This window comes from Drosophila elegans, unplaced genomic scaffold (assembly GCF_018152505.1).
Source record: "Drosophila elegans isolate 14027-0461.03 unplaced genomic scaffold, ASM1815250v1 contig_520, whole genome shotgun sequence".
NCBI classification, from domain to species: domain Eukaryota; kingdom Metazoa; phylum Arthropoda; class Insecta; order Diptera; family Drosophilidae; genus Drosophila; species Drosophila elegans.
The window spans coordinates 2,460,158-2,471,540 of NW_024545903.1; the positions used below are offsets into that span (position 1 = coordinate 2,460,158).

Here is an 11,383-nt window from a genome sequence, read left to right on the forward strand (position 1 = left end):
ATTATTTTATTTTCAGCTTTTTATAATTTCTTATAAAGCTAAACTAGTTTTTTAAAAAAATGTTTTCCCAAAAAAAAATTATTTTTTTGGAAGTTTGCCATCTTCTAAATTTTTGATATTTTTCAAAAATAGTAGGTTATCATATAGGAAATACCTTTAATATTAACAACAATATAAAGTTAACAAAATTTTTATTTCTGCTACTAATTTGGCCGAAATCCTGTCAGCAGTATTGGACCTTTTTTTTTGGACCTCCGAAGACTGCACAGAGATTCGTTATTTTATATAAAAATAACAAATCAATATATATCTGAAAATAACCCTAGTTATGTTTAAAAACCATATATTGAACATAATATTTCATTAATATAAAATATTTTAAATTACATTTCCAAAATGGTTACGCAGATCGTAAAGCTTGGGCATAACTTTTGTTTTTAATTTGAATTGTGGAAGTACCTCAAAACGCAGAGATCTAATAAACCAACACGTTATTAAATACTACCAAATTTTTTCTGGCGTTACTTGCGTAACTGAAGCCCATTGTAAATTCGGCCACAGTTTAATGATTTTTTTAACGCTCGGAATTTACAAGAAATCATATTTGTCTGTCAATTTAAATGAAACGCCAAGCATAGAATTCAGCAAAGCATTTGGTAAGATTGACCCATGGTTTTTCATATGTCCATTAAAATAGCACTCAATTACCCTGGTAAATGGGCAAATGAGCGTGCATAGGACAACACGATGTTCTATTGAGATATATACATCTATAGCAAATAAATTTAGATAATTGTTCGACCACTAAAATGAATTGCAAAGCTGAGAGGAATCAGCACAGAATTCGGTAAGGTGGTCGATGTGATTAATATATGTCCTTCAAAATAGCACTCAGATACCCTGGAAAATGGCATTTGAGCGTGCATAGGACAACACGAGGTTTTCATAAATGGAAGAAATATATGTACATATGTACATTTTTCTAATTGTTCGACAACTAAAATGAAATGCAAAGCCAAGAGATATCAGCAAAGCATTCGGTAAGGTGGTCGATATGATTAATATATGTCCTTTAAAATAGCACTCAGATACCCTGGAAGATGGGCAAATGAGCGTGCATAGGACAACACGTGGTTCTAGAAAAAAATATGAGATTAATATCTTCACGAGAATAAACCGAATTCAATCGATGCGAAAAATCAATGAGCAGTAAGCAGTGAGACCTTAAGTGGTAACCAAAAACACGCCTTCATTAACAGGGGTGCTTTTTTAACAAATTAGTGTTAAGAATGGTCTTATAGTTGTTCCTAAATTATGACAAAAAAAAATTAATTTTAATTTAGCTTAAAAGTATGCTTTAAGATTTTACAAATTTAAATAAATGTAAAATTTTGTTGAAACGTTGTGAGCGTAACATTTTATTTAAATCAACTAATTACAATATGATATTTACTATACATTTAAATGTTTTCTTATATAAAGGGATTTATGTATATATTTAAAAATTATATTAACTTATATTTTAACTAAATAGTCTGTTTTTAGGATTTTTTTGAAAGTTCAATGTTAGGTTCAATACATTAGGTTAAAGGTATCTTTATTATTTTATATACTTATTATTTATAAAATAAGAAATAATTGAAATAAAGTTGCAAGCAAACAAAATATTTCATCAAGAATACTTAGATTGGGTATTCCATTTTAAATTCTCAAAAATTAAACACCGATCTTTTGAGTTACAAAATTCTAAATTTAAAATCTTCGACTTATTTTAAGGTTTTGTAATCATGTTTAAGCTGGTGAGTCGCTTGAATACGACAAATTACATGGCCTCCAGCTGTAAGCACCAGCCGCACGCCACCAAACCTCAAGGTTCCGCCTTTAACAAGAGGATGAAGCCCATGAAGGAGTTTACGCACGGTAAGATCCCCAAGATCAGTGTGGTGGGCGCTGGACAGGTGGGTACGGCGATCAGTGTCATGCTGCTGCTCCGCAATCTCACCAAATACCTCGTCATCCTGGACGTCAACTACGAGCTGGCCAAAGCGGAGGCTCTGGACTTCCAGCATGGCGCCGCCTTTCTGGGCGATCCACGGATTGTGCCCTGTGGCGATGGCTCTCACTCCAAGGATTCCGATTTGGTTATCATTACGGCTGGGGCCCGACCAGCCGGAAAGGATCGCTCTCGCATGACAGCCATGTCCAAGACCGTGGAGATACTCAAGGAGGCGGTGCCGAAGCTGGTGGAACTCAGTCCCAAGGCCACCTTCATAGTCATCTCGAATCCCGCCGATGTGATGACCTACGCAGTGCAGCGGATTGGAAAATTGCCCAAACATCGGTGCTTCACCACCGGCTGTCATCTGGACTCGATGCGGTTCCGCAATGCCATCGCCGGACGACTTCGGTTGCCGGCGTCTCAAGTCCAGGGCTTCGTGATCGGGGAGCATGGCAACAGTGGGGTGCCCGCTTGGTCTACCGTCTCCATCGGCGGCATACGGCTGAAGGACGTGGTCAAGGATTTGGCCTGCGGCGAAGATCCGGAGAATTGGTTCGAGATCAACGGGCAGGTCGCCTCAGGCGGTCTGTTCGTGGGCAAGGTCAAGGGTTACACCAACTGGGCCATTGCCACCACCTGCACGGACATCGTGGAGGCGATGTGCGGCGGCAGGGGCAAGATCGCCTCCGTGGGCACCGACATGCGGGGCATCAATGACATCAAGGACAACGTTGTGCTATCCCTACCCTGTCTGGTCCAAGCGGGTGGCATTAGTCATGTGTTCGAGCTGCCCCTCACGGATGTGGAGAAACAGAAGCTGCACGCCTCTGCCGAGATTCTCCTCGAGGCCCAATGCTTCTTGAAGCTTTAAGCCAGCAGAAAAAAAGTATTAAAAGTTTGAACCTCACTGGATAATGACAATTTCCACTTGAGATAATCAACTCAAATAAAAGAAGGATGGGCGAAATAGTAAGTAGATCTGAAAACTAAACTAAACTAAAAGTTTAATCGAAAATAATTTCTAAGAACTAAATGAAAAACTTCTTGTATTGCAGTGATTGAAAAGATGTTGGATACTAAAAACATCTTGCATATCTTAGAAGACCTTTAAGTTCTGAACTAAATGCAAGCCAATGATGTATGTACATCACAACAAGATGATCTATATATACTAACTAGTTTTGTTTTTGATGATTATTATATTATAGGATTATAGGATGATTTCCAATAATAGTGCTCTTAAAGTTACTATACTTAGTGATAGCTCAAATACCATCTTAGAGGCCTCCGCTGTGATGAAGTTATCCAAAAATAACCACACTCAAATCTCAAGTGGAAAATGGGAAAGAAATGAAGAAGAGCAAAGAGAGTGAATAGGCAAGCCCTTTGCCCTTTCCACTTATTCTCCAGAGCAAGCGAGACAAACACACCATCTTTTGTAAACAATCTGTTAGAGTGCAACGATATGAAGATACTATTCGGCATTTCTGTAACCCTGGTAATGTACATCTAAAATTTTGTAAAATTTCGAAAAAATATGATTAATTTCTTTGTGAGCGGTGACAATATTTTGGATTGGGGCGATTCCTCAAGATCGTGGGGCAGGTCTGCCAATGAAAATCGAAAGTCAAAGGTCTTGGAAACGAATAGGTGAGCAGCGAAATTGAGAAAGCGAATGATGAGCCCCAAACTGAGAAATCTCGCGTCTCAAGACGTTTGGGGACTTCATGCGGAGCGTTGCGCAATTTTTGGAGCCAAGGTCTACGATTGTAGCAGGCGCCCACGAATCTCAGCAGCGATTAGCGATCGCGTTTCGCTCTCCACACTTTTATATCTATTTCGATTTCTATTTCTATTTTCATTTCCATTTTTTTTTTTTGGTTGGGTGTAGATGCGACGAAGCGAATCAAGTTTTTGACCTAGGGTTGCGACACGCCAAGATTATGCAGCATCCCATCTAATAACCACAAGTGTAGCCAAGTGTAACATTCCACCAGGCGAACAGAAAATGTGCAGGTGGTTCACTCAAAACTCTTAGATTTTCAACGCCTCGTTGCATTGCCTGGGAAAATGTTCCGCCACGATTTTGGGCTATTGTTGTAGAGACACGATCGCAGCGGGCCACGCCCACGCAGTCAGGCCCTTTCCCATTTCACTATTTTGTTTAAATAAATGGAAATGTTTAACATGTTTGTTTGGCTAATTGAAATTCACTAGGCGCACAGTGCGTAGGGAAAGTAAGCACACACACGCAGCTAGATTTCCAGCTACCTGCTTTGGGATTTTCGGACTTTTCGTAGACTAACAACTATTCTTCTTTTATGTTAGCCTATTGAAATGCTACAGTTTTTCCCCCAAAATCACGATTACATATTTATAGAGTGGACCCCCATGGAGCCCGACGATGTTTATGTTTGTTTATTGTTGGTTTTGTTTGTTTTGGCTTTGAAAATCCGAATAGGGTAACAGAATTTCTAGGCGGTGTGAAAAGGTCTACCAAATCTGTGGAAGCGATGACCCTATGCTTGTGACATTCTACCTTTGCTGTTGACCTATTAAAATGCTACAGTTTGGCATGTGTTTTCGGGGATGCGTGGGTTGATCGTGGTCCATGTGATGCTGTACTGACCGCAGTCAGTGTACTTAAGTGTGGGGTTCCCCGCTACTCTGTTCGCCTGTTGAATTGCTATACATTTGCATGGTCTGGTTTTTTAAATCGCGTGATGGTATGATCTGTCATCTGTGTAGGATCTTCCACACCATCAGGTTTTCCCACAGTGATCCCCACACATGCCATCTTTCGTTTTCCATGTGCATCCGAGTGTGACCTTTGAACAGGCGAACAGACAGTGCAACCTGCATCCGATGCAACTGATGCAACCGAGTGTCATGTGAAGATTTTCTCCCACTTCTCAGGGCCTTAGGTTATATTTAACAATTGCATGTGAGTTTTTGGGTTCGTTGCATTTTCGTTTCGGATGCTGGATGCAGTTTTCCAAAACACGATTTCCACCTACTATCACTTTTGTCAGCCTGTTCGAGATGGTCACGCTTCAGTGATCTTCTGAATGGGATTAGATGAGATTATCTCTATTTGAAAACATTCAAAAAAGTTTGAATTGTTGTTTGGCTGTTTGATATTCTGCTAACCTGTTATATTGATCTATTTGGTCACGCTCCACTGATTTTTCCTAGAATTGCCTTTTGACCCTTTAAATGCTTATCCAAATAGTTTTCCACCAAAGTCTTGTATCTAATATTGATGCTGGCCGGATTGTCTAATCCGTTTGGTCACGACTCAATGATTTTCATGAAAAATTCTTAGGAATCAGCAGGTAGGACAATGCACCCACACTTTTTACTGGTTGCATTCTATAAAATCTGTTACCTTGTTCAAATGCTTTAGTTTTGTGACCTTTAACTCTTTTTGGTTTCGCTATTTATTTAGAAACCTAATTGATTTGGTTTGATACGTTACCTTCCCAATTTTTGTTAGCCTGATATTTTGAACCAGTTCGTTTTGCTTCACTGATTTTTGAGAGGCTGTGTAATTTTACCTAAGAACCAGTTTTTGGCTATTTTCATCTTTTGTTTTTAAGCCTGAGTGAACATGTCCTGCCTATTTTGAAAGCCTGGTATCTTGATGCACTTGGCTGCACATCAGTGACCTTAAACATAGGCCACTTAATTCTCTTAAAATAAATAAAAGTGTAAGCGAGGCTTACCTTTTTGAATGCTGTGATCCTGTTTAAGTGCTACAGTTTTGCGATCTTTAACTCTTTCATTGTATTTTCAGACTGTGATGGTGCCTGAACCTTTTTAAAAACGTGTAGGATATTGAAAATCAAACCAGGCCAGTCAATGTGCTGAAATTATCAATTTCGAGATCTGGTTTCACCCTGAGGAAAGCAAAAGTTTTGTTGGTGAAACTCTGAAGGTCCTTTTGGAGTGGAAATAGATTTCAAGTGCTTATACAGGTAGTCCTTATGTATGCTGCTCTTAGTTTATGGTCGCCTGTTTGATATTTGAACCATGGTCACGTTTCATTGATATTTATCTGATTATCTTTATTTTAAAATGTAAATGAAAATATAAATTTTGAATTGTTGAAAAATGAAAAAAATAGTTGGAAAGACTCACAAAAAGGGTCAAAAATGATGACAGGATAACAGGATAACAGCATCTAAAGACAACTATATAATTCGTAAAGTGGAAGTTATAAAAACAATGTGGAAAATGAAATGGATAATAATTGTCAAAGTAAAGGCCTCGTTCTTAGATAATGTTATGTTATAAGGAAATATAATAAATAATCGATTTTCAGGAATTCAAGCTAAAAGTGTGTCGAGGAAAATGTATTCAGGAAAATTTCGGGTTTTCCGATTCTCAGCAGCCTGCTACTTTTGCTGATTGCCTATTGAAATGCCACAGTTTTCATCAATGTTTTCTTTACTGAAATATACCATATTCTACTATTAAAATATTATGCTGCTGGTTAATGAGTTTCCCGGTAACCTGCCTTCAAATTATGTAAGCCTAATTGTTCTCCTGAAATTTAAATTCTGCGAGACGAAATAAATTTCTTTATATAAAAATGTTCCCATCCTTTTACCGTCTATGATCTTGGTCTCGCCTCATTGGCTATCAGTTTATTAAACCTAATGGTGAGGTTGTGCAGAATCCGATGAAAATGTTAAAATTCTTAGTTCCTAAAATTCTTTGCGTTGTTTTCCAAGTATTTATGCTGTTTATTTAATTTTATCCAAAACAATTTTTTGATTTTGGACACGTTTCATTGGTTAAAATTTTTAAGATTGAGTGTAACGATTCAAGTACAATTTTCTTCTGTATACTCTTCAGCAATTTTCATCCACCCTGTTGAAAACAAAATGTTACAGGTAGTTTAAAAAGGTCGTGCCCAAAAGATGCTGAAGATGCTGGATGGTAGAATTTTACCTTCACAAGCTACCTGTTTTTGATCTATCACCGCTGAGGTCCTGTTCGATTGCTGCACTTTTGTGACCTTTAACTCTTTAACTTAACTATGATTTAATATGATGAAAAAGAATTTTTCTTGTTGGCGAAGTTTCTTTGCAGAGATAGAGTCTAAACAATTGACTGGTCTGTTTCTTTCATACACCTTATTTTGCTCAAAGAGTTTCCATCATAAATGATGTTAACCTAGTCGGTTTTCTGACATCGTTCATGGTCCAGTGAATTCTATCTAAAACCATGCAGTCGCAGTACAAGATCCAAGGTCGAAATAGAGGAAGATGGCTGGACTCTGTTGGCTGAGAGCGAGAGCTATACAAAAACTATATTTTTTCCATAAAAAAGGAAAATTAAGGAGCAACTTTAAGGTCAAGTAATTTTTCTTAACAAAATTTCGTCGTCTTTATGTACTCTGTTATAAATTTATGTTTACCTGAACCATTGTCTTATGCTGGCCACGTTTCATTGGCTAAAAGGATCTTCATGCTTTTTGCGACCTTTGTACACTTTTACTTACCGTAATGAACAAAAAAAATTGAGAAAGGCCGAAAGGTTCAATAGATGCTGAAGAGGATACCTTCTTATGGTATCTTATACCCTGTTCGATTGCTACACTTTTGTGACCTTATAGTTTTATTTTTTGACTTTGAGTTGTTGTATAACCGTGTTAATAAGACGGTTTAAAATTATACAAACTGTAGCATATTGATAGGTGAACATCAATAGCTGTAAGCTGATGTAAATGCGTGCCTTAAATAAAATTTAACAAAGATTACCTGGCCTGTTCGAAATTTGTTCTTGACTACGCCTCAATGATTATCATCTTGAATTTTATTTACAAACTGTGTTGATAGTTGCATTTCAATAATATTATAGATTAATTTTTTGTGGGATGATTCATGATAAGTTCGTTTTACATTACCTTATTCAAGATGTTGGGTTTCAAAGGTTTTTTTTGAGGTGCCCAAAATTAAATAAAATCTTGAAAAGGTTTTCCTTTTCACCTGCCTTTTTTCATGCTAACCTGACCATTTCGAACCGCAAGGCTATGCATCATTGGTTCTCATTTGATTATTTTTGATTATTATAAAAACTATTGTTTTGATTATTGGGACTGACATGATTTCAAAACCCATTGTTCGCTTTTAAAATAATTTCCTTTGAATTAAAGGGTTTTAAGTTAAAAATTTAAATTGTAGCATTCGATTAGGCGAACAAAAATTGTGGCAAGCGAATGGGATGTCAAAGGTCAAGCCGAAATACGGAAACGTTTCAGGTGTTTGTGAGGTAGATGCTGTAGTAAAGATTTTCCGCCGTCATCTGCCTTACTCCCATGCTAACCTGTTCGTCGTTAAGATATTGGTTACGCTTCTTGATTTCCATTCAGAAGCGACAGTTTTCGTGGGAAAACCGCAAACGAAATTAGGTAGCCCTCCCGTAAAATCTCATATTTTGTGGGTGCAGAGATCTCCTGCTGCGATCGTTAGTCTGGCAATCTTGTTAACCTGTTCCCTGGATACACACGAGTGCGCTTCAGTGATTTTTCCCATCATTGAGCGATGCTCAAGGGAGCTGCCCGCGGGCTCTTTTCTCCTCCTGGCAGCGCCCTCCTTGAGTTTGCTGTGGACCTGTTCGAAAATTATGCATCGATGCGCATCAGTGGCAATCATGGGATGATAATGGGATGCTGCTGCTGCTGCTGATGAGGTTGTTAATACATTGCCGGGCCTGAGCCCTGTACCTGTAGTCTGAGCCAGATTACCTGCCTATCGATGCTGTTCACCTGTTCGCTTGCTACACTTTATGCATGCTTCGGCAGTTTTCAAATTATGATTTATGTTCTTTGGGATTAGACAAACAATGGGCGTTGCGGTTCCCAAGATGCTTGCGTTTCGTTAACCTTTACCGACTTTCTCACGATCTGCTTGTGGCTTGAGCCCCCAGGGCCCATGATCACCGCAAATCCCTTGCAGACAAAAGAGCCAAAGGCTTAAATCTGTATCATTCGAATGGGCGAACAGAACGGCAAAGCAGAGGTCTTCTAGCTATTTATTTTTATTTGCAGATATCTGCAGATTTATCCAGGTACCTGAGTGGTCGTGGTCCCTTATTCCTTATGCCTCAATCTCAGCAGCCTGGGATGCTGATGATGCTGTTGGCCTGATCGTGAGGTTCGGCTTGATTGCACTTTAAACCGCAGGCGGTGGCCCCGAGGCAGTCGGAGTTGGGTTCCTGGAAGTCGTCCACACAACAAAAGGCCAGGTTTGATGGATGGGTTTTTTGTTTGTTTTGCTAATTGATTTTGAACAGGTACGCAGAATGCGTTGGCAAGCAGTTGAAGATCCCTGAAAGCTGTTGTCCCCTTTTCCGTAGGTCCCCATTAGCCAATTCCCATAATTGGGAACGATAGCTTCCTGTTTATTTTAATGCGGCGTGAAGTTGGAACAGGCTGGCAGAGAACGAAAGCAAGTTCCCCGCTCTTCGCACTTCAATGGTTCTTGGCCCAATAATGGCTATTGTAATTCGATGCGTGTCGAAGACCATTATGCGGGTCTTTGGCAGCCAGCACTTCTTAGAGCCTCTCGATGCCCCGCCTGCTGACTTCGCTGTGAGCCTATTCAAAAACATGAAATTATCGTGACAAACATCAGGGTTCATTAAGTCGCTTAAACATATTTACCACACATCACACGATCGTCTTTCACGTCGATCTCGATCCATATAGAGTGTGTGTCCGGGGGGGCGTGTCTTTCGCCTTGGGCAATTTGAGACCCTATAATTTTCCACTTGATAATCTTGGCTGATGATCGCTAATTGGCTGTCAAAGGGACAGGAACGCAGCCCAACCCAGCAAGCAACTGGTTGAGTTTCTGGGCCTTTCTTCGGGGTTGCAACATGAAGTGTGTGGCACGTGCCACACTTTCTTGAACCGCTTTTGTCTGTAATTTGATGCTTGTAAATGTCTTGGGCCGGAACAGGCACACAGAGTTTGGGGAACGACGACAAGATGTTCCGAAACGAATGCTTCTTTAGCCTTTTTTTCGTTTCCTTATTTTTGGTGGTTGAAGTTGAATTTGATTTTGTGGTGGAAAGGGGGGAAATGATTGAAGGTCTTGCGCGTAATTGTATTACTTAATGATGCGGTCTAATTGGAGTTTCCTTCTTTTCGGGCATTCGATACCAGGGTCCAGTGCCGGAGATTTTAAAAGATGTTAAAAAAAGAATCTTTACATTTAAAAGCTTAGTATGTATAAATAATATTTTATTTTTATAACTAAACATAGAGTTGTAACAACTAAAGCATAAAATGTTTGTGAATGATTCAATTTTGGATTACAATTTTCAATGTTTTGCTGTCTTATTTTGAAGATTTTACTTATTAAAATTACAAATTTTAAATCGATACAAGTTTTCCCAAAACAAAATGTCTTTTTTTTAGATACATAAAAACTTTAAATATTAATATATATATATTTTTGTTAAATTGAGATACACAGTAAAAAGTTTAGCCGATTTTTAAAATTCAAAAAGTTTTTATTTTGTAAGCTTGCAAACTTTTACATAAAGTTACAAAACCGTCTGCAAGAGTATAAAAATGATTTAAAAAGAGCCTTTTGTCGAACGCTTAAATTCTAAGCTCTCTTTTGTAATGGATCCAAAGTCTTTTCGAAACTTTATTAAACGGTCATCACATGTGTATATCTTATTTACTTGTAATATTCCAATAAGAATATAGTTTTGAGTGTATGAAGTAAGTTTCCCATCGAGACTCAGGCACAAATTTGCCCTACACGTATCTTAACACAGTTTCAACACCGCCTTTTACTAACTTTCTGTTTTCCTGGTCGACATCTTCGCTTGAGCATAAAAAGTTCTCACGCTCATTCGGCGTTCGCGGTGAGCATATATTCTTGTAACGGATAATGGCCAAGAATTTCCCACACGATGTTGACACAGCGAACCGCGACCAGCAGACAAACGTAAACGTTAAAGCCCTCAGCAAACACACACCGAAAAAAAAAAAAAAACAAATTCCACAGAGTCCACATCCGTTTAACGTAACGATCGAGGATCTCGTTAAGACCAACAACAACAACCACTCCATAAGCGAAGGAGAGAGAAGTGGCCACAAATGTCAGGAAAGTGGATGCAGTCATCCAATTTTTCTGCTCTCCTGGTCCCTTTTCCAATGTTTCGATTCGGAGTTCTCACGCGAGCACATGCCAAAACGAAAAAGGGCGAGTGAGAGTGGCAGGAAAAACAATTAACAACTAATTTAAGCCTATGCATATAATTTAAGTGAGCGAGAGGACCCAAGCGAGATGCCCTATCTGCAGGAGCTGTGGGAAAAAATACGTTACATTCCTTTCCAGTTTATTCCCACGCGATCCT

At 38.8% G+C, this 11,383-nt stretch overlaps 1 protein-coding gene across 3 annotated transcripts; it reads left to right on the forward strand.

Moving 5' to 3' along the window:
- The first annotated feature begins 1,706 nt into the window (after positions 1–1,706).
- On the forward strand, positions 1,707–6,004 carry LOC108149051 (L-lactate dehydrogenase B chain). 3 transcript variants are annotated; one of them, XM_017276395.2, is made up of 5 exons: positions 1,707–2,968; positions 3,055–3,137; positions 3,208–3,497; positions 3,557–3,649; positions 5,796–6,004. In XM_017276395.2, exon 1 carries the CDS (start codon positions 1,788–1,790, stop codon positions 2,868–2,870), a length of 1,083 nt encoding a protein of 360 aa, XP_017131884.1. In that variant the 5' UTR covers positions 1,707–1,787; the 3' UTR covers positions 2,871–2,968; positions 3,055–3,137; positions 3,208–3,497; positions 3,557–3,649; positions 5,796–6,004. The 3 variants fall into 3 exon arrangements, with proteins under 3 accessions (XP_017131884.1, XP_017131886.1, XP_017131883.1); XM_017276397.2 differs by lacking the exons at positions 3,557–3,649; positions 5,796–6,004 and having other exon boundaries at positions 3,026–3,137; positions 3,208–3,555; XM_017276394.2 differs by lacking the exons at positions 3,557–3,649; positions 5,796–6,004 and having other exon boundaries at positions 3,208–3,555.
- Positions 6,005–11,383: the final 5,379 nt, after the last annotated feature.

Bases quoted from the DNA above. Each gene is read 5' to 3' on its own strand.
- LOC108149051 (XM_017276395.2), top strand. From the start codon at position 1,788: ATGTTTAAGCTGGTGAGTCGCTTGAATACGACAAATTACATGGCCTCC.